Here is a 24,551-nt window from a genome sequence, read left to right on the forward strand (position 1 = left end):
AAAAAACTAATAAACAACTTATTATGGCACATCGGCAGGATTTCTGTTTAGAGAATACTGGAGTGTGTTGCTATGCCCTCCTCCAGGGGATTTTCCCAATCCAGGGATCAAACACAGGTCTCCCGCATTGCAGGCAGATTCTTTACTATCTGAGCCACCAGGAAGCCCAATACACCACCATTACATTCTGTTAATAAATCATTAGATGTGACTGAATTGTTTTGCAGGAATTTAAAAATCTCGAATTTCTAAATCTGAATAAAACATTTTAAAATAAATGAATGCTTATTTCTAAATCAAGTTACGCTTTATCTTGATAATATATCCCATAGAGAACTACTAATATATGTATTCTCGTATGTATTCTTTAATAGATAAGGCTTATTTTATTTTTATGGCCACATAATATTCCATTACACAGATATTTCATTGTTTATTTAGTCAATTTTTCATTGATGGACACTTGATTTGTTTCTAATCCTGTTACTACACAGAATGCTGTTTCGAAAGCAGAGGACTATGCACATAAGCCATTTCTTGTGCGTGTGGGTGTGATAAATAGTACCAACATGCCCTTTTTATAAATGTTACCATTTTGCCACCAGTGGATGAGAGTAATGTTTTCCTTGGCAACAGAATATGTTGTTAAGCTTCTTTAATTTTGCAAAAGCATATTACCTTTACAGAAGTAAATATCATACTGTACTTGCAAGTTCAGGACCGTATTTTAAGGATTACATAGAACATTGTTAATTGTAGGTCAAAGAAGTAGAGGCATGCCAAGAAAAATAGGTGTACAGTAAGCCAAAGGTGATTTATTTTTTTCCTAAAGTTCAGAATGTCATAAGCAGCTGTGTGCTTAAATCCTGCATTGACTTTTTCCTGCTGATGACTTTTTTCCTCTCAGTTAAAATTTTCAGTTTTGAGATTCAAATATATGGAAAGTTATTATGTGTGCATGTGTTCTCAGTCATGTCTGACCCTTTGTGACCACATGGACTGTAGCCTGCCAGGCTCCTCTGTCCATGGAATTATCTAGACAAGAATACTGGAGTGGGTTGCCATTTCCTACTCCAGGGGATCTTCCTGACCCAGGGATTGAACCACATCTCTTAAGTCTCCTGTATAATCAGGCAATTCTTTACCACTAGTGACTTCACTTTCACTTTTCCCTTTCATGCATTGGAGAAGGAAATGGCAACCCACTCCAGTGTTCTTGCCTGGAGAATCCCAGGGACGGTGGAGCCTGGTGGGCTGCCGTCTATGGGGTCGCACAGAGTCGGACACGACTGAAGCGACTTAGCAGCAGCAGCACCACCTGGTAAGCCCAGAAAGTTATCATACCAACTCTAAAATAATTTCACTCTGTTATCAAAAAATTAGCAAGAACACTTTTTCCACATCCCTTAATACAGCACTTATTTTGGTATTATGGATTTAGCTATTATATACTTTCTTCCAAGGTTAAACCTAGGTCTTTTCTACTTTATTTTTAAACATACAAAGAGTTGATTAGTTAAAGGGTTAAATAGAAGGTTTAATTATTAACAACTTTCTGATCCATTGATAATGGCTTATTGGACCCCTCTCTTTAGGGTTCCAGATTTTCCCATAATAAGCATTATATAGCTATGTCTGTTTTGCTCTTTATATTTCTCTTTCACAGTGAAACACAAACTTCAAAATCAGTTCTTTCCTTTTTCTTCTCCTGCTATAGGCTTTACGTCAAACCCCTGGCATTTACCACCCCTTGAGCAACTTACATTTCTTTTTCTAATTGAAAAATAATAAAGGTTTTAAAATAGCGTATACTGTTGGACATGAAATAAAAGGTCAAAGTCCCAGTAACTAACTGAGAAGGGTTAGCAGCTGAACCCGGTCATTTCCGAATAAGTCTTAATCTTGCCACAGATATTCTGCCCTGGGATCCCAAGAATGTGAAGCCACACCGGTGTCATCAGTTCCTCCTACTGAGAGTTGAGGGTTGGATGAGGAAGGATTTTCTTTAGCCACCACCTATGAGTGCTTTGCACACTGTGAATTCTCCCCCTAAATCAGAGCTTATTAAAATTTAGGCACCACTTACCAGCACTTGAGAATTTGCAGAGGACTCCTTTCAAAATGTCAGATGTTTATAAGCTCCACCCCACTGGGCTTCCCAGGTGGCGCTAGTGGTAAAGAACCCGCCGCCAATGCAGCAGACCTAAGAGATGGAGTTTCAATCCCTGGGTCAGGAAGATCCCCAGGGGGAGGACATGGCAACCCACTTCAGTATTTTTGCGTAGAGAATCCCGTGGATGGAGGAGCCTGGTGGCCTACAGTCCCTAGGGTCGCAAAGAATCAGACAGGACTGAAGCAACTTAGCACATTCACAGGGGTCCTCAGAAAGTTTGTTTCAATTTCTTTATCCATATTCGTTTCCTTTGACTGACATAACAAATCACCACAGGCTTAGTGGCTTAAAGCAACAGAGGTTTATTTTCCCACAGTTTTGGAGTCTAGAAGTCGAAACTCAAGATGTTGGCAAGACCAAACTCCCTTCAGAGACTCTAGGACTAAATTCCTCCAGCTTATGATGCTGGTGGTGGTGGTTTAGTTGCTAAATTGTGTCTGACTCTGCCAGCCCATGGACTATAGCCCACCACACTCTTCTGTCCATGGAATTTTCCAGGCAAGAATACTGGAGTGGGTTGTCATTTCCTTCTCCGGGGTATCTTCCCGACCCAGGGATCGAACCCAGTCTTCTGCACTGCAGGCAGGCTCCTGCACTGCAGGTAGATTCTTTGCCACTGAGCCGCCATGGAAGCATTTCTTGGTTCCAATCTTTGTCTCCCTTTTCTCATCATCTTCTCCTATGTGGGTGCACTGAATCTCTCTCTGTCGGTTCTTATAAAAACACTTCTGATTGAATTTAAGGTCCACACATGTAATTCAGGACAACTCTGTCTCTTAAGATCCTTAACTTAATCATATCTACAAAGATCTTTTTCCTAACAGGATAATATTCCCAGGTGCCAGGAATTAGGACCTGATATCTTTGGATGGCCAATATTCAGGGTATTGGACTGTATTTTGATTTGTAAAAAGAACTACTTCCATAGCCCTTATTTCAAGGCAGAAGCCTAACTTTGAGACTCCAAAATGCTCCTATTCAACCTTACCTTGTAGTCTCACTTTTTTTGCTTTAAAATATGTATTTGTATATTTTTTCTTAGTACACAGTAATATGTGCTCATCATTTTAATTTTTTTAAAAACATAAGAATAACTTAGTAAAATAAAAATTATCTATGACCTGCCTATCTGAAGATAGCTCATATTAACATTCCATTTTTATAAGCATTTTGGCATATATACAAAGTAAATATGTGTTTGATGAATAAACAAGCAAGTGAATGGCCTTGTAAATCATACTACAGCTTTCTATCATAGAAATAAAACTGGTTAAGGAAGTGGAGTTTGGGTTTATAGAAGGTCAAACTGCATCTCTGCACTTCACCAGCTGCTCACCTCAGCTTATTTATGCTTTGGCCTTCCTTCTATGAAATGGACCATAGTAACTGTACCTCCACATACAGTGTTTTATAAGATTAAAATGTGCAGCTGTGTATACAGTAAATCTCAGTGGATGGTTAGCTGTAAAGATACAAGATGGAAAAAGAAGATTCACTCTGAAGGGAAGAATTTGGAGTAGAAACTTTGAGGGGATAGATTTTGTGTCAACAGTTGGATTTTTTTCTTCCAATTGCAGTCTTTCTAGGGGCTTCCCAGGTGGCGCATTGGTAAAAAAAAATCCACCTGCTAAGGTAGAGACACAGAGACTGGTTTGATCCCCTAAAGTAGGAAATGGCAACCCACTCCAGTATTCTTGCCTGGAAAATTCCATAGACAGAGGAACTTGATGGGCTACAGTTCATAGGGCTGCAAAGAGTCAGACATGACTGAGCACATCACAGCAGCACAATCTTTTGAAAATGGCATGGGGCACCTTAAGAAATGTTGTTAGATGTTGCGGGAAAATTCTAGATGCCTGTGATAATCACAAAGGGATTCATCTATTAGATAAGTATGAGAAAAATGACTACGAATTTTGAGAGTGTAATTGTAGAATTTTAGGTTTAAAATAATGACATCTTCCTTTTCCCACATTTCCAATCTGTTTTCCCCTCTGTAGCCAAGGAATTTCTTCGATTTCCAATGAATTAAAAACATGTAGACAGATGCATGCATGCTCAGTTGCTTCAGTCATGTCCCATCTTTCCAACTCTATGGACTGTAGCCCACAGGTCTCCTCTGTCCATGGGATTTTTCAGGCAAGAATATTGGAGTGGGTTACCATGCCCTCCTCCAGGGGATTTTCCCAACCCAGGGATAGAACCCGAGTCTCTTGCATCTCCTGCATTGAAGGCAGATTCTTTACCGCTGAGCCACCAGGGAAGCCCATGTGGAGAGATATGAGTGACCTAAATGGAGCCTGAATGATAATGGTGGTGTTTCCAGGGAGAATGTTCATTTAGAAGGACGCAATCAGGGAAGAAATTCATGAACTCCTTCTGTTATGTCCAGAGGAGGAGTTCACACGGGGCAGGGATCCTTGTGTCTCAAAAAAAAAAATAATAATAAATAAATAAATAAAAGCTTTTATTTAAAAACTACATATATCTGTTTATTTATTTCCTTTCCCTGGGTCTTAGTTGGGGCATTCAGACAACAATCATTATGACAACAATAATAGCAGCTAATGTTTATAGAGTTTATTGTATGTCATACTCTAACGCCTTCAAATGTGCACACACACACACACACACACATATGTGCATCTATATTTAACTATGTCTTAGTTGTGGCACTTGGTATCTTTAGTTGTGGCATTTGGGATCTAATTTCCTGACCAGAGGTTGAACCCAGGCCCCCTGTATTGGGGGCGCAGAGTTTTAACCATTGGACCACTTGAGAAATCCTTAAAAACGTTTAAATAAAAATACAGGGAGGGAGGTGGGAGGGGGGTTCAGGATGGGGAACACGTGTACACCCGTGGTGGATTCATGTTGATGTATGGCAAAACCAATACAATATTATAAAGTAATTAGCCTCCAATTAAAATAAATAAATTTAAATTAAAAAAAATAAATCACGTCAAAACACTGCACAGTTTTTTTCTATCACAATTAATGCTCTTCGTAGCCTTCTAGGATTTGAACATCTGTAATAAAGTTTTGCAAACGCTGTGCTAAAATTAAAGTGGACCCAGAATGACAGTGCTTCTCAAGTGCTAAATCCGCAGTTTAGAATATAAAGCATCAGGGTGAGAATTCTGTATAGAGAATTTCTTTCCATGAATCCATAATCATAAAATGGCCTCATGCTATCATGTTTATCATGGTTAATTTAAGTAATGGTTTGGAAACATTACATGTCTTACTTGCTTTGATGAGTTTTGTTAGCTAAGAAAAAATAGTACATTCTACAGAGTGTATAGCTTTTTTAATATTATGCTATTTTTTCTTTTTTTTTTAAATCTGGAAAAATATTTTTTAAATATAAATTTATTTAATTTTAATTGGAGGCTAATTACTTTACAATACTGTTTTGGTTTTGCCATATATTGACATGAATCCGCCATGGGTGTACATGTGTTTCCCATCCTGAACCCCCCTTCCAACTCCCTCCCCATCTCATCCCTCTGGGTCATCCCAGTGCACCAGCCCCAAGCACCCTGTATCATGCATCGAACCTGGAGAATGGCATTGAAACATGCATATTTTTTCTAATAGAGAATTCATAGCAATGCTTGAGTCAGTGTTCCCCAACAGTTTGCACATTGGAATTACTTTGGTAGATCCTAAATTTGAACTAACTGGAAAATCTCTCCATCTCTTATCTCCCTGACGGCACCCTAGAAAGCAGTGTAACTAATTTCAGAGGTGAAGGAGAAACTTGATAATTATTGATAAAAATTCTTCAAACTGCTTTAAGTAAAAGTGATTGTTAGAGCTAAGAACATAAATTGTGTTAATAATTAATGCAAATAAGTATTTGGAATCTACTCTGCCAGCCTCTTCCCTTGGTGCCTCCTGAGCTTTATTTGCCTCATGTATAAAATGGGAGACACTTATGACCGAGTCACTAGGCAAATTAATGATATAAGTAGCATACACATTTGCTGAGCAAAGTAATAAATGGTCAAGAAACATTAGCAATCATCATTATCAACATCTTTTCTGCTGTGCTGTTTGTTCTGTCATTGCTAATTAGAGGTTTGTTGGTTTTAATCTAGTCTTACAGACAAGATAGTAAAAAACTAACTTCAAATTTTCTAATTAGTTCACCTCCCTGTTCATGATACTAGTAGATGCATTTTGAACCATTATTAGAATCGTCTCACTATTGGAGGATTAGCAAAATATGGGCCCAAAATAACTTTGAGGCTTCTGGGATATAAGAAAGACTTTAAAAAAAATATTAAAAGCAGCTAAAAATACTGTGTACCAGGCATTTTTCTACAAACCACACATATGTTAGTTCACAGTTATGAAGAAGGTTCTATTTTTATCCCATTTTAAGGATGAAGAACATGAGGAATAGAAAGGATAAGTGTCCTGCCTGAAGTCACTTGGCTGATGTGTGGGTATCTGAACCAAGGCAGCTTGACTCCAGAAAAGATTTACTTAACCACTGACTTCATTGCCATTGGTAGATTGGGATATGGTTGCAGCACTTGTGGATACAATTTATGTCTTTTATAAGCATACAGTATGGGAAGCCTGGTGTGCTGCAGTCCATGGGGTTGCAAAGAGTCAGACACAACTGAGCTGAACTGAGTATCCTATTTCCTTTTCGTGACAGGGGCTTGTCTGTAATTGTTTTTCTGGGTTTTTTTTTTTTTTTTTTTTTTCTGTCTTCCCTGAGTGATTCTCAGATCTAGGAGTATAAAGACATTATTAGCACATTCTAGCATTACATTTCTCTGTGCTTAAGACAGGGCCTAGCACATGCTATGTGTTATTTAATAACTGTTGAATGAATTAATGAAGTTACTTGCTACAAAGAAGCAAATTATACCCATCTACTCTACTCAAACCTTCTCTATTATACTCTAATAAAAATTGTTGAGTAATATTTATTTCACCTTGATATCGTTTTCTTTTTTTTACTTTTTTACTTGGAGGATAATTGTTTTACAATGTTGTGATAGTCTCTGCCATACATCAATTCAAATCAGTGATACTCATATATATATATCTCCTCCTTCTGGAGCCTCCCTCCCTTGATATCATTTTCAAACCTCTGTCTGGTCATATTAAAAATTCATATGTATTGTCAAGCTGAGACTTCACCTTGTTTCTTGTGATGCTCATGATCATTGTTCATACTGGGAAAAAAAAAGAATTTGCTATAGTACTTATGAAACTAACAAAGATACAGCACATGCATATATTTTTCCAGTCCAAATCCCAGAGAATAAGAAATACCATGTTTATTTTCAACAGCATCTAGCCTTACCTCCAGTATCTTGCGGTTTGGGCTCAGTGATCTGATATTTCGAGAAGGAAATGGCAACCCACTCCAGTATTCTTGCCTGGAAAAATTACATGGACAGAGGAGCCTGGTGGGCTATAGTCCATGGGGTTGCGAAGATCAGAGTGAGCACTTGTCAGCGGATCTGATATTAACTAGAGATGAGCTGCTTTTCTAATAGCAATTTTAGCTGAAAGCAAAATACTAGTGTGGTTCTGAATTATGTTTCTTTTGCCAACTCTTAGCTGTCAAATATATATATAAAAAAATAACATATTATCCCATTTTGAAAAGTTAAAGATTCCTTATAAAAGGGATAGTCCCTAGAGGGGAGAAAACTAAGTATAATTCCATTCTGAATATGCTGATTATTGCCATATGTGGTGAACTCCTGTCAAAAAGATTATATTCCCTTTTTTGTTCTTGAGCCTCTTCTCTCTGATCATCCAAAATTTGCAATGAAGCATATTGAACACCATGGTTTAGGTTAATATACTCTTTCTTAAAAAAAATTCCAGAAAATTTGTACCCTGGTTATTTTCTCAAGATCCCCAGCAAGAAGTTGATAGCTCTCCTTCAAAAGGTGTAATTGAAGGGTGTGTGATAAAGAAATCATTTACAAAGTTTTGGAAAGGCTAGAGGAAACCAACCGATAGTGAAAAAGCCCTGGAGCTAAAAACAGGGAGGAACCCATTACCTCTCTAGTCTTCCCTGGTTAGCTCAGTAGGTAAAGAATCCACCTGCAATGCAGGAGACCCAGGTTCAATCCCTGGGTTGGGAAGATCCCCTGGAGAAGGACATGTCAACCCACTCCAGTATTCTTGGCTGGGAAATCCCATGGACAGAGGAACCAGGTGGGCTACAGCCCATGGGGTCCCAAGAGTTGGACACGACTTAGTGACTAAACCACCATCTGTCTACTGGAAAAGCCAGAGAACCTGCAGGTTTAGAAATTGTGGACTAAAGTAATCAGTACAACAGGCATCAAACGCTGCCTAACATGGAGTGAAATAGATCAGTGGTTATCTTGATTTGACTCTGGTGGCCTTCTGACCACCTGCTATGGCCTCTCAAACCCAGTCTGAAGTCAGACATCAAGAGAGCCTGGTTTATGCAATTTATAGAGGTTAGTCTCCTGGGATACAGAACAGACTGATGGATAGAGCTGGAGGGCAAATAGAGAATACCCAACATAGCTTCTAAAAGAAAATGAAAGAATATCACATAATTTGGGCTCAAGAGCATGGGCTTCATGGAGCTTGACTCTTCCTAACTGCTCATTTCTAACAAGAGGTAACACCTTTCTTTCAAATATACAGAAGAGAAAAACTGAAGTCAGCTTTGACTCTTCCTTCTTCATCCCCTGAGTTAAAATTATAACCAGTTTCTTTCATATTTCTTCAAAATAGATCTCCAATAATTCATCTCTAATGCAAATTTCTACTGCTAACACATTTATGGCTTGACTTTGTCATTTTATGTCAAATTAATTGCTTTATGGTACCCCACTCCAGTACTCTTGCCTGGAAAATCCCATGGATGGAGGAGCCTGGTAGGCTGCAGTCCATGGGGTCGCTAAGAGTTGGATACGACTGAGCGACTTCACTTTCACTTTTCACTTTCATGCATTGGAGAAGGAAATGGCAACCCATTCCAGTGTTCTTGCCTGGAAAATCCCAGGGATGGGGGAGCCTGGTGGGCTGCCATCTTTGGGGTCGCACAGAGGCGGACACGACTGAAGTGACTTAGCAGCAGCAGCAGCAACAAACTAAGAGGCTGGTATTTTTAAATCTCCTATGCTTTGCTCAAGAACCTTCTCAGCTGTCATGAACATAAACTGCAACATCTTCTGCTAAGGCTTATATTTCCTACAGCATGTCCTTGATGTCATGAACAATCCTTCAGTCAGTCAGTTCAGTCGCTCAGTCATGTCCTGCTCTTTGCAACCCCATGAACAGCAACATGCCAGACCTCCCTTAAATGTTGGCTTAAACTCAGTGTTCAAAACACAAAGATCATAGCATCCGGTCCCATCACTTCATGGCAAATAGATGGGGAAAAAAATGAAAACAGGAAGAGATTTTCTTTTATTGGGCTCCAAATCACTGCAGATGGTAACTGCAGCCATGAAATTAAAAGATGCTTGCTCCTTGGAAGAAAAGCTATGACCAACCTCAGTTCAGTTCAGTCGCTCAGTCGGGTCCAATTCTTTGTGACCCCATGAACTGGGGAGGCACGCCAGGCCTCCCTGTCCATCACCAACTCCCGGAGTCCACCCAAACCCATGTCCATTGAGTCAGTGATGCCATCCAACTATCTCATCCTCTCTCGTCCCCTTCTCCTCCTGCCCTCAATCTTTCCCAGCATCAGGGTCTTTACAAATAAGTCAGCTGTTTGCATCAGGTGGCCAAAGTATTGGAGTTTGACCTTCAACAACAGTCCTTCCAATGAACACCCACGACTGATCTCCTTTAGGATGGACTGGTTGGATCTCCTTGCAGTCCAAGGGACTCTCAAGGGTCTTCTCCAACACCACAGTTCAAAAGCATCAGTTCTTCAGCACCCAGATTTCTTTTAGTCCAACTCTCACATCCACACATGACCACTGGAAAAACCATAGCCTTGATCAATCTAGATAGCATATTAAAAAACAGAGACATTACTTTGCCAACAAAGTCCATCTAATGTCAAATCTGTGGTTTTTCCAGTAATCATGTATGGATGTGTGAGTTGGACTATAAAGAAAGCTGAGGACCAAAGAATTGATCCTTTTGAACTGTGGTGTTGGAGAAGACTCTTGAGAATCCTTTGGACTGCAAGGAAATCCAACCAGTGAATCCTAAAGGAAATCAGAAATCCTAAAGGAAATTGGAAGGACTGATGCTGAAGCTGAAACTCCAATACTTTGGCACCTGATGCAAAGAACTGACTCATTGAAGAAGACTTTGATGCCAGGAAAGATTGAAGGCAGAAGGAGAAGGGGACGACAGAGGTTGAGATGGTTGGATGGCATCACTGACTCAATGAGTTTGAGCAAGCTCAGGGAGTTGGTAATGAACAAGGAAGCCTGGTGTGCTGCAGTCCATGGGGTTGCTAAGAGTTGGACACGACTGAGAGACTGAACTAAACTGAACTGAACTGATCCCTTGCTCATTAAATCTTAAAGCCTTAACTTCTTAAAAAAAAAAATCTTTCCTATTATCTTTCCTAACTAATCGGATTGCTCTTATGGAACTCTCTTCTTAAACTTTTATTATGTTTCTTTTTGTTTTTCAACATACTTTTGTACTTACTAGTTCTGCAGTTATATACTATGTTAATCTTCTATTGAAAGTAGAGTTTATTTCTTTTACATATCTGACATAACCTGAGATAGTTCTAGAAATAGTGTCTGACATCTGGTTGTATCTCAATACATTGTGTTTCAATAATATGTGCTCTGCTGCTCTGTGGTTAGTGTCTCAGTCATGTCCGACTCTTTGTGATACTATGGTCTATAGCCTGCCAGGCTCCTCTGTCCATGAGATTCTCCAGGCAAGAATACTGAAGTGGGTAGCCATGCCCTCCTCCAGGGGATCCTCCCAACCCAGGGATCGAATCCAGGTCTCCCACATTGCAGGCAGGTTCTTTACCATCTGAGCCACCAGGGAAGCCCTTAATTATATGAAGAAGTGAAGTGAAGTGAAGTCACTCAGTCATGTCCGACTCTTTGCAACCCCATGGACTGTAGCCTACCAGGCTCCTCTGTCCATGGGATTTTCCAGGCAATAGTACTGGAGTGGATTGCCATTTCCTTCTCCAGCAGATCTTCCCAACCCAGTGATCAAACCCAGGTCTCCCGCATTGGAGACAGACGCTTTATCATCTGAGCCACCAGGGAAGTATTAATTATATGAGGTACTTGAATTATATATACTTATTAGCTGTTTATTTGGTTAGCAAGTTTAGAGCAACCCTGGAAGAATTAACCAATCCCACATGAACAGTGCATATGTTTGAGTACTATTAATAATTTCTCTATTTGTCCTAAAGAACAAAGTCAGAGATTTAGCTTCATGGATGTTCATGAAAAGGTTATATATAGTAACACAAAAAATTACACTTATAAGAATAGAGGATGTGAAAGTATGTATATTTGAGTAAGTACTATACTGTGCTAGTTTTTAAAAATGATGTAGATTGTTAAATTAGCATACTAACAACATATGACCTAAATTTTGAAGCACATAATAAGTATTTTCACTGTTTTTTAAAAAATACTGTGTATTTAATACACATATATATATTTATATAAATATAAATATGGAGAGATGTGTATTGTTTTAATATTGGTTGTTTATGGTGATGGATAAATTACAGATTTTATTTGTTTGGTTATGTGCATTTTCTAACAATATATACTTTACAAAATATTTAGAAGATAACTATCATAGCTAATACCTTTCCCTTAGTTATAGATTTTAACTGCTTGGTTTCTATACAAGGTGATCAAATTAGGCATTTTAATTAAAGCATTTTATTTTACTTATTGAATGACTTAACGAAGTTAACTGCAGTAAATGTTTGTCTATTACAATATACCCTGTCCTAAACATTGCCTACTGGTAAATAAACTATTATTTTTACATCACAATTTGTTTGGAAAACTGTCAAAATATAAAACCTGTGTAATATCAAATTTGAACATGAAAATGAAAATTTCAGCCAGAAGTAGTTATTTCTCATCTACGAAAGAGACAACAAAGGATAGCATTACTCTCTCTTTTAACTACCAAGCGAGGTGGATTGGGATTTCATGGAGGGGGATAATTTATGCAGAAAAGTGGCTTGAATTTAACTTATAGGGCACACATACAGTTTAAGATTCTGTATAGAACCTGTAGACATAGAATTAAATGAGTCATATATACATGCATACAAATGTATATACAATCAGAAATGAATGCTCTGTCTATGTTGAAAGTTAGGTAGTATATTCTAAAGTTGGGCTAAATCACACATTTAATTATTTCACAAAATCATATCAGTAAGTAAAATCCACTAGTAATCGAAACAACTGATTTTAATACTCTGTATAAACCTCTCTATAATGACCTTAATTACCATGAATATTTCAAAGTCTTAAGTTGTTAAAAAATATTAGAAAGTAAAACGGAATCCATAGGCAAAGGAACATTGGATGTGATGAGAACTAAGACATTTTACTTCCTGGAGGAGGAAAACAAAGGCACTGCCTCCAATACCTCACTTTGTAAAGTACAGACAGGGAGGGACCCTTCTAACCTCTAATTCCCTGGGTTTTAGTTAGACAGTGCTGTCCATTATCACTCTAAGCCCAGATGGAGGGACCAATAAGATGACTATAATTTTCTGTGCTAAAACAAGGTAGAATGAAAGTTGTGTAAAGTATTTGAACTAAATATTGCTTCAAGCTGGGAAAATGGACAATATAATACGGTGCACAGAGTATAGGCTTTTGAATCCCATTGTGCTTTATTTTGAATACTGGTTTTATTGCACTAACAGTACTCATTGACTCAACCATACACCCTTTTTTAAAGCGTTAACCTTTTGCCATGCGAAGTGCTAGGCTTTGCCGGTAGCTTAAGGTACAAAACATACATTGTTGGGACTTCCCTGGCGGTCCAGTGGTTAAAACTCCACAATGCCAGTGTAGGGAATATGGGTTTGATCCCTGGTTGGGGAGCCAAGATCCCACATACCTTGAGGATAAAAATAAATATAAGATAAAAATAAGTCAATAAATAAAAAATTTAAAAAGCACATTACATTTGCTCTTTTATAGTTTAATGATGAAGATAGACATTAATCAAATAATTTTACAAATAACAATTACATACAGTGATAAATTAGTCTAAGGAACATTCAGGAAGTTATGCAAGTATGTTTTATATGTAGTCAGTCCGGAAGATGGGTATAAAACAACAAAGAGAGAAAGAAGTCCTAAGGTAAGTGAGAACATGGTGCCATTTAGAGAAGGGCAGTTGGCTGGATTATAGAAAGTACTGAAAGTGTAAGTGTGGGAAAATTAGTTTGGAGGGGTAGGTGGAGCCAGGCCACCCAGAGCTTTGTTGTTGTTTTCGTTCAGCCACTAAGTCCTGTCCAGCTCTTTGTGACCTCAGGGACTATAGCACCGCAGGCTCCTCTGTCCTCCACTCTCTCCCGGACATGCTCAGATTCATGTCCATTGGGTCAATGATGCTATCCAACCATCTCATCCCCTGCTGCCTCCTTCTCCTTTTGTCTTCAATATTTCTAGCATCAGGGGCTTTTCCAATCCATGTCTCTTGTGTCTTCTGTATTGACTGGCAGATTCTTTACCACTGCACCAGCTGGGAAGCCCACCCAGAGCTTTATTTTAAGACAAAGGAAAGCCTTTGGACATTTTTTAAATTTTATTTTATTTTTAAACTTTACATAATTGTATTAGTTTTGCCAAATATCAAAATGAATCCATCACAGGTATACATGTGCTCCCCATCCTGAGCCCTCCTCCCTCCCCATACCATCACTCTGGGTCGTCCCAGTGCACCAGCCCCAAGCATCCAGTATCGTGCATCGAACCTGGACTGGCATCTCGTTTCATACATGATATTTTACATGTTTCAATGCCATTCTCCCAAATCTTCCCACCCTCTCCCTCTCCCACAGAGTCCATAAGACTGTTCCATACATCAGTGTCTCTTTTGCTGTCTCGTACACAGGGTTATTGTTACCATCTTTCTAAATTCCATATATACGCGTTAGTATACTGTATTGGTGTTTTTCCTTCTGGCTTACTTCACTCTGTATAATAGTCTCCAGTTTCATCATTCATCATTAAAATGAATTCTTTTTAATGGCTGAGTAATACTCCATTGTGTATATGTACCATAGCTTTCTTATCCATTCATCTGCTGTTGGACATCTAGGTTGCTTCCATGTCCTGGCTATTATAAACAGTGCTGTGATGAACATTGGGGTACGCATGTCTCTTTCCTTTCTGGTTTCCTCAGTGTGTATGCCCAGCAGTGGGATTGCTGGATCATAAGGCAGTTCTATTTCCAGTTTTTTAAGGAATCTCCACACAGTTCTCCATAGTGGCTGTACTAGTTTGCATTCCCACCAACAGTGTAAGAGGGTTCCCTTTTCTCCACATCCTCTCCAACATTTATTATTTGTAGACTTTTGGATCGCAGCCATTCTGGCTGGTGTGAAATGGTACCTCATAGTGGTCTTGATTTGCATTTCTCTGATGATGAGTGATGTTGAGCATCTTTTTATGTGTTTGTTAGCCATCTGTATGTCTTCTTTGGAGAAATAAGCAAGAAAATTGCAAGATCAAATTTATGTTTCTACATTTGAATCAGTTCTAATGAGATGGATGAAACTGGAACCTATTATACAGAGTGAAGTAAGCCAGAAAGAAAAACACCAATACAGTATACTAATGCATATATATGGAATTTAGAAAGATGGTAACAATAACCCTGTGTACGAGACAGCAAAAGAGACACTTATGTATAGATCAGTCTTATGGACTCTGTGGGAGAGGGAGAGGGTGGGGAGATTTGGGAGAATGGCATTGAAACATGTATAATATCATGTATGAAATGAGTCGCCAGTCCAGGTTCGATGCACGATACTGGATGCTTGGGGCTGGTGCACTGGGACGACCCAGAGGGATGGTATGGGGAGGGAGGAGGGAGGAGGGTTCAGGATGGGGAACACAGGTATACCTGTGGTGGATTCATTTCGATATTTGGCAAAACTAATACAATATTGTAAAGTTTAAAAATAAAATAAAATTAAAAAAAAAAGAAAACTGTTAAAGATCACTCTGACCACGTTAAGGAAAAAAAAGTAATTAAAAGATGTTTGAGTAATGTGAGAAATTCAGTGAGGGGGTATTTGACACATTCCAGATAAGAGAGATAGTCTCTTGGACTAGGGCGTGGTGGAAGTGAAAATGAAAGTGAAGTTGCTCAGTCCTCTCAACTCTTTGCCACCCCATGGACTGCAGCCTACCAGGCTTCTCCGTCCATGGGATTTTCCAGGCAAGAATACTGGAGTGGGTTGCCATTTCCTTCTTCAGGGGATCTTCCCAACCCAGGAATTGAACCCAGGTCTCCTGCATTGCAGACAGACACTTTACTGTCTGAGCCACCAGGGAATAGTAGAGCTACCATAGAGATAATGACTCCTCTGTTTCTGGCTTTTGCAACTGATTGGAAGGTGGTGCTAAGTTGTTGTTCAGTCACTAAGTCATGTCCTATTCTTTGCAACCCCTGGGCTGCAGCATGTCAGTTTCCACTGTCCTTCACTATCTCCTAGAGTTTGCTCAAAGACATGTCCATTGAGTTCATGATGCCATTCAACTGTGTCATCCTCTGCTGCCCCTTTCTGCTTTTGCCTTCAGTCTTTCCAAGTCCTTCCAATTAATATTCAGGGTTGATTTCCTTTAGGATTGACTGGTTTAATCTCCTTGAAGTCCAAGGAATTCTCAAGATTCTTCTCCAGCACCACAGTTCAAAAGCATCAATTCTTCAGTGCTCAGCCTTCTTTACGGTCCAGCTCTCACATCCGTACATGACTACAGGAAAAACCATAGCTTTGTCTATACAGACCTTTTAGGGAATATATAAATAGGACCTAAATTAACTGCATTTGAATTTTGCTAAGTTTAGTTGGAGATGCATTTTAAATATCCAAATGGAAATGTCAAATAAGCTCTTGGATACAAAAGTCTAGAGTTCAGATAGTCCTTGAGAGAAATATTAATTTGATATTCTTTGGATTCTAGTTGGTTATTCAAGTCATAGGCACGGATAAGATAGCTTAGAGAAAGAGTGTATAAAGTCAGAGGAGAAGGAAGCATTGGATAAATCTCTGGAAAACTCTAACATTTAAAGGCCAGTTATTACCAGCAAAAGAGACTCAGTCAACAGAAAAATAAAAGGAAAACCTGGAGAAACTAAGACAGCAAGGAAAGAAAGACATCAAGAAAGAGTTAATAGTTAAAAGTTAATAGTGCTAAATGCTCCTGAGGAGTCAAGTTCATGGAGGATTGAAAATTTACCAAGCTGCAGTGGATCCATATGAATAAATGGATTCAGTGTAGAGAATTCATTGCTAGGCAAGGGAAAAAAAGTGAAATGAGAACTGGAGGGGAAGGTGGAGTCAAAGAAGTAATTTTTAAAATATGTCTCAGTACTGACGGAAATGATCCACTATAGAAAACAAAATTTAAAAAAAAAAAAAAGAAAGAAAACAAAATTTAACAGAAAAGAGAGAAGATAATGAAGAGAAGGCTATGGGAGCATTAGCTGTATTATTGAATGCCTCTGCCTTGGTTTCTGCAGCTATAAAATGGGGATATATAATACCTACCTTGTAAGATTTTTCTAACAAATAATATTATGCTGGTTGAATGCTCAGTAAAAGGTTTTGGCACACAGAATACATTAAATAAATTGATGCTTAAAAGAGCACCACAGCTCTCTTATCCATTCATCTGCTGATGGACATCTAGGTTGCTTCCATGTCCTAGCTATTGTAAACAGTGCTGCAATGAACATTGGGGTACACGTGTCTCTTTCAATTCTGGTTTCCTCAGTGTGTATGCCCAGCAGTGGGATTGCTGGGTCGTATGGCAGTTCTATTTCCAGTTTTTTAAGGAGTCTCCACTGTAGTACATACACACAGTGGAATATTACTTAGCCATTAAAAAGAATGCATTTGAATCAGTCCTACTGAGGTGGATGAAACTGGAGTCTATTATATAGAGTGAAGTAAGTCAGAAAGAAAAACACCACTACAGTATAATAACACATATATATGGAATTTAGAAAGATGGTAACAATGACAATATATGCGAGATAGCAAAAGAGATACAGATGTAAAGAACAGACTTTTGGAGTCTGTGGGAGGTGAGGGTGGGATTATTTGAGAGAACAGCATTGAAACATATGTATTATCATATGTGAAGTAGATTGCCAGTCCAGGTTCAATGCATGAGACAGGGCACTCAGGGCTGATGCATTGAAATGACCCTGAAGGATGAGGGGGGAAGTGGGAGGGGGTTAAGGATGGGGAACACATGTACATCCATGGCTGATTCATGTGAATGTATCACTACAATATTGTAAAGTAATTAATCTCCTATTAAAATAAATTTACAAAAAAAAAAAAAGTACTCAGCACCTCTCACAGTGTTTTATATCTATGAGGTGCTCAACAAATATTTGTTAAATGTTGAATGTATATGATGCTGTTATATTATTTTTGATTAGCTGGGAATATAAATGAGTCAGAGGCATATCACTAAATACTGGGTTACAGACACACCTTAGATGTTCACTGTTGATGATGATATTTGCCATCTGATGATGTTGATATTTAGGGCATTTGTGTTCACAGGGTACAATTTTCTTGCCTGGAAATAAAGTGCTTGAACATCCCTGCAATGAAGAGAGCCCAGGGAAGTTTCTTTTTGAAGTAGTTCCAGGTAAGGTATTTTTCTGCTTTGATTCAAGAATTGCTGTTCCATGTTGGTAAAGACAGGTCAGACAGCCTTTATTCTTCTCAAGTCATGGCTATGAACATTCATTTGAAGAGGCAAGTGTCAAATTTGGTTGGTATTCACACAGAGACTAATGATTCCAGGTTTGTACACTGGTACAAATGAACACACCTACGCACATGCATTTACCCACATGACTACTGGATTTCCATTTGTCCATGAGACTGCAGAGCGGACCAGAAGGCATGATACGGCCTTCCTATGGGGACTACTGGGGCAAAGCTGACTCTGCAGTTCTCTTACCGTATAGGATTTGACCAGGTACTCCAGGTAGAATGCCTTGCCCAGCTGATTCACCGTCAGGTTCCCTCGCAAAATTTCATCTTTAAGGAGCCTTGGCTATAAAATCACAACAGAACAAAAGCCGTCCTTCAGTGACTGACAAAGGATCGGTCACACCAGGTTTGCTCACAACCAACTACTTCCACATGTTTGGCTTAGAGCATTTGAGGACATCTCTGCCAAGTGATCAGATCCTGGAGTTCCATGTCTTCAGTCTTCAACATCTGTTCACTTTTTTATTTTTTTTCTTTTAGTCATTTGCATCCACCCCTCTCAGAATACCTCATCTGCACTTAAGTCTTTGAGTCACCCAGCAACACTTTCTTCAAGGTCATGATCTACTTCCTTGGTCAGTTCCTTAGCCCTTCTTTAACTCTTGCTATAAGAAAAAGGGAGTTAGGAATGTGGTTTTTATATCTTTGGTTCTGACTGACCCAGTTGATGCAATATTAACATGGATTTCATCACAGCTTAGGGTGAGTGTGAATTTATTTGTGTGACTAATATATAATGCATATCAATAATGCTGGTGCAGAGGCAGTCAGTAAAACATTTTCCCCAGATTTGTAAATGCTGGGAATCTAAAATGCAAAAGCATATTTTCCTCCCTCAGTGAAAACAGCTGTAGCTCTGAGTTCATCTGGCTCACAGTGGAATCCATGACTAAATGTTAATTAATGCAGCTCAAGTGCAGAAAGGTTAGTCAGATGCATTGTGTTATTTGTTTCCCCTCAGGGAAAACATATTGTAAGAAACCTGAATCTTGTTTGCTCTATTAAAATCTTGTTATACTTACTTCTTAGTGGAATACCCTATATGGAACTAAATTCCAGATGTTGCAAAGTCTTTGAAGTATCAGTAGAGGAAATTTCACTATTTATTCTCAAACATTAGGCCTGTTAGCGTTGAAATGAGCATGCTATTAAACTGGCAGCTTTGATTCTTCATCTCCGATAATACTAAAGGTCTACTTTCTCATGCAGTCTCCCATTTGTGTAGAGATTGCACTTTTTGGTGAAGATGTTCTCACATACACTGTTCTAGAAAGAGCTGTGTCTTCAAACCCAGAAAGTCACAAAACCTCCTTTCCAAGGTTGCAATTCTAGGGTATGTGTTTCATGCACAACACATAAGACAGAATGGCTTTTAATGAGCAAAAGCTTAAGGAGTTTAAGACTGTGTGGTGTGGAATCTGAAAGCTGTCATTTCAAAAAAGTAATTTTTTCAGGGAAGTTCAGGGTGGCTGCAGTAGTTATGGAAATAAACATACTATGCCCATAGCTCATTTGAAAAGATGCTTCCTGAATAATTAATGCAATATGTAGTAGCTTCTAAATTAGGTTTAATAATTCTGAATCATCTTTGGCAGTAACAAGAGACTTGTGCCAAATGCTTCTTTAAAGAAAGAGCTGAAAAAACACTATGGCTGCATTGGGAATCCAGAGTTTGTGCCATTAGTCGTGGTCATAAGAACTCTTGGGTATGTCCCTACATTAGGATGGAATTCCCAGGCAAATGCCTCCATACATGTATTGGAATGGAAGGATCAGTATCACATGATTTTAACCAGTTTTTGCAAAAATCAAGATTGCTTAAAGATAGCAGGGCATTTGGTTTATCTTTGTAAGTTAGAATAACAAGATACTATTTTCTAATTATTCCAACTGTGTGACAGTTTGATGTGGGGAATCTGGAAAGCTGCAAGAGTGTTTTCATTTGTCAGAAAATGCAGGAGACGGGAAGGAGTGGAGAAATGTGATCCATGTCTTATATAGAATCTTCTGCAGGACTGCCTGTCTGCAGATCCTCATAACACATACTTATTCTACACTGGCTTTCTCTGTGGAATTCTCTCGATCACCACTTCTGAAAATTCATCCTGCAAATGATACTTACATATCCAGCACAATTCTGTCTTTATGGACAAATGTCTTAAGCCCAACTACCCAAGTTACAGTCAATGAATAGGATTAAATGCTTTAATCATACCTGCTTGTAATGATTTTCAGTAAAAATGGCAAATACCTCCAGAAGGCTCTGCCAAATATTCTAGCACTATATACATACACACACATTTGTGTATGAATGTGTGTGTAAAATTGTGTGTACACACACACACATATATATACACATATATATCTATACATATAAAATAAAACATGCATATTTATATTATTTATATACCATCAGCACCTATAAAGTTATACCTTTATAATTTATCAATATATATTATGTAGGTCAGAGTTTTGTTTCGTTTCATTTTTGTTTTTGCATTAGTCTGAAGTGTCCTGTGGAATTAAATAATAATCATGTGTAACTCTGAGAGAAAAAAAAGATTTTTCAACAGAATTAAGAGGTTCAGGTCTTTGTATAGTATTTAATTACATTTGTTTTGTATTGCATTTCTATGCAGATTTTAGACTTTTATAAAAAGTGTATGTGAAAAAAGAAACTCATAATTTAGGGTTAATTTCTTATAGACTACTATCCCATGAAATGAATTGTCTCTCTGAATTATGTCGTGATTTATAGCATTTTGCTCCAATTGTTTCCTATTTATCTGCTTGCTACTCAAAAAGGAGACGTTAGCCAAATTGGCAAATTTGAAGACTTTGCTGTCAGACATGCCAAATTGTAGGCTGGAGTGAACTTTCATAGCCAAGTGCTAAGCTTTGGGGAAATGTGGTTGAGAAAGGAATGCTGGCAGACCTTCGTGTATAGAACTTGAAGAAAGAAAACGCAGTTGGTTTCGTTGCTTCTCCAAATATGTTCTATGCGTGTTTCCCTTGTGATGTTAAAACAAAATAAACAGAGTAATTGATGGAATGATGATGTCTTTGCTTAGAACAATATTCTGCCAGAGGGAGAAAAAGGAGTAGTAATTCAGAGACAGGTAAAAAGAGACGAGAAAGTAGGTACTTTATCTAGTTAAAGAACCACAGCTTTCTTCTCATTACCGGATCCCTAACACCTGGAAGTGTAACGCAAGGTGCTGAGTTCTTACTGAAGTGTATATATTTACCAGGTTTATGGAGGAAACGAAGCGTATGTATTTACCAGATTTATGGAGGAAACTCAAGCATATGAAATGGGTTTATTGTTGGCAGTAACTACTTGCCTTGGCTGTGTTGAAGGCTCACTTCCTGCTGTGTGGGATCGTTGCACCTCCTGGTGCAGCAAAGACCTCTTTGTGGCTCTAGGGCCTGAAGTGGAGGGAAGCTCCTCAGATCCTGTTTCTTACTCCTCTGCCTTCCTCTCTGGCAATGATACCAAGAGAAAGATGGAAGACGATAGAGATCTTCCTCCAGAGAAGCTACCCCTGTGGTATAACCTCTTAACACTGACTGGCTATTACTTGCCTGCTAAGTTGCTTCAATCATTTCTGACTCTGCAACCCTATGGGCTGTAGCCCACCAGGCTCCTCTGTCCATGAGATTCTCCAGGTAAGAATACTGGAGTGGGTTGCCATTTCCTTCTCCTGGGGATCTTCCTGACTCAGGGATGGAAACTGCTTCCCTTAGGTCTCCTGCATTGGCAGGCAGGTTCTGTACCACTAGCGTCACCTAGGAAACCCTAACGGCTATTGCATCCCACTTCAAATGCTGCCTCTCTCGTCTGATGCATGTGTAGATTATATAATCTCCCTAGAATTAGAAAGGCACGTCGTGTGGTAGGAGCCTCCGCCTTGAGCATGGTCCTGGTGGCATAGCAACAAAATGGCTTAAAGGCCAGCTGCTTTCATTGAGCTTATTTGGTGACCCGGAAACTCACGTATCCTGATCTGTCAAGAAAAGGTAATGAAAACTGCTTCCCTCAGTACTTCCATCTCGCCCCATTCCCCATGAAGCATGAGTGTCATACCCAGCAGTTCAGTGGTTTCATGCCTCATGAGAGTCTTCAACTTGGAGAAGAGCTGGGTGGCAGATCTAGCTTCAAAACTGATGACCTACTCGCTTGTGCTTCCCTGACTTGTTCTGATGGTTGAGAGAAATTCTTTCCCTTCTCCTCAAAAAAACCGTGTTTGGCTTGAAAACTGTTATATCCAAGTGGCACTTCCTCTTTTCTAGTCTTTCTCCGGTAACACAGGGGCAGGGAGATAGCATTTGGGTTCCTTCTCTGAAATGCATTTTCTCCTACAGGGAAGCCTTACAGGTAAGTGGCCAGGCATAACTTCCACTGATTTTTGTTTTAAGGTTTTAGCACTTTTGTCTTCAGATTTAGATCTTAGCAATTTCAGGATAATGGAACGATAACTTTTTGTCTACCTATAATCTTACATTGAATTCCAAATAAACACATGGATGAAGAGTTATGTTGGGACATTTACTGGGGGTTCTCTCTGGAGATACTCCATCTCCAAGGATGTGAGGAAGGCAGGATCTGGCAGAAGAAGAAGCTGGCCTGCTGCGCCACAGCACCTGAGGTCTCAGCGGATGCTGTGGGGAACTCTGAAGCTTGGACACTTCTTAGAGTCCCTCTAACCTTAACCTGAGTTTCCAAGCCTTTGTTTCCTGGCATCAGCTAATAAAGTCATTCACTGCGGGGAGATGAGACAAATAAACCCAGGTGAAGCAGTTCTGCATTACAATGGAGAAATTTTCCATGAGAGTCTCTGAGAGCCACAGCAGCCAATATAACAACCTCTAGAATCTAGACAAAGCATCACAGTATCCATTAGAGTATCTATAGCTTTACTTGTATCCAGCTTTCTGTATCCAGACATGTTACAGGCTTTTTTTATTTTGGTTTGTTTTGTCCTTCTTTTTTTATTGCAAACTTTTAAAATGTATCAATTAACCTTCACTACATTATTGTTTAATCCTCAACTCTATTATTATATCCACTTCCAGATCAAGAAACTGAGGAACAGAGAAGTAGTTTGATCAAGGTCAAATAACCAACAGTAGCTAGTAAATGCATGTGTGTGTGTATGTGTGTGTGTGTATATATATATATATATATATAATTTATTACTGATTTTATATATATATTCTGGCTTAACATATGAGATAGAGTATTAGAGACTGGGGCCTAGTTTTTGAAATAATGAACTTGTGAACTCTTTTTATTAGTAGTCAGGGAAGTGGATAGACTTGTATCTCTTAGCTTAAGGATGAGCATTTGGGCACTTGAAGTAAGAATAGGTTTTTTCATTTACAGCAACTATTTTTATGTATAAGCCTATCAGAAAAGTGTTTTTGTTGTCGTTGTTCAGTCGCTAAGTCATATCCGACTCTTTGCGACCCTATGAACTGCAGCACACCAGGCTTCCCTGTCCTTCACTATCTCCATGAGTTTGCTCAAACTTAAATCCATTGAGTCAGTGATGCCATCCAACCATCTCATCCTCTGTCACCCCCTTTTCCTCTTGCCCTGTGTTTCCCAGCATCAGGGTCTTTTCCAACGAGTTGACTCTTTGCATCAGGTAGCCAAAGTTTCGGAGCTTCAGCTTCAGCATCAAACTTTCCAGTGAATATTCAGGGTTGATGTCCTGTAGGATTGACTGGCTTGATCTTCTTGCTGTCCAAGTGACTCTCAAGAGCCTTCTCCAGCACCACAGTTCGAAAGCATCCATTCTTTGGTGCTCAGCCTTCTTTATGATCCAGCTCTCATAGCCATACATGATACTGGAAAGACCATAGCTTTACCTATACGGACCTTTGTTGGCAAAGTGATGTCTCTGCTTTTTAATACACTGTCTAGGTTGGTCATAGCTTTTCTTCCAAGGAGCATCTTGGGTAAAGATGTTGACTTAAAGTTAGAAGGCCACAATTCTACTCTCATGAAAAAGAGGTAAGAAAACCACACTTGTCTGCAGTGCTCTTTCATGTATATAAATAACTGTATCAAAGGAAAACTCTGAACCTGTAATTTTTTCCTTCAGAAAATTGTTACACACTGGGGTTCAATACTGTTCGTGACAGAACTCACACTGCTGAAATTGTTCTCGCTTCTTCACTAGACCCCTCCACACCCTGGCCAAGTTATCATTCACTGTCTAGGCACTGATAAGCAGATCTAATGCTGTTCCTTTATTGGGAATCAGTCCAGTGACCTGCACAGTGCTGTCCAAGCAGAGACTCATTGCAAGTTTTAAGGGCAGTTACCAATATTGCAGATTTCCAAAGCCCAGTCTCAGCCCAGTGCTCCAAATCAATAATGAGCAAAAC

General features: G+C 39.0%; 1 protein-coding gene across 4 annotated transcripts in view; it reads left to right on the top strand.

The window, feature by feature from the left end:
* The window catches only part of ARHGAP24 (Rho GTPase activating protein 24), an 881,574-nt gene that overhangs the window by 561,778 nt on the left and 295,245 nt on the right, over nt 1-24,551 (top strand). For all 4 annotated transcript variants that reach the window (XM_024993366.2, XM_005208198.3, XM_059887611.1 and 1 more), the window contains one exon: nt 17,937-18,024. In XM_024993366.2, coding sequence (XP_024849134.1) covers nt 17,937-18,024 — 88 coding nt within the window. The remainder of the gene's footprint in view (nt 1-17,936; nt 18,025-24,551) is intronic.

This window comes from Bos taurus, chromosome 6 (genome assembly GCF_002263795.3).
Source record: "Bos taurus isolate L1 Dominette 01449 registration number 42190680 breed Hereford chromosome 6, ARS-UCD2.0, whole genome shotgun sequence".
In the NCBI taxonomy this organism is placed as follows: domain Eukaryota; kingdom Metazoa; phylum Chordata; class Mammalia; order Artiodactyla; family Bovidae; genus Bos; species Bos taurus.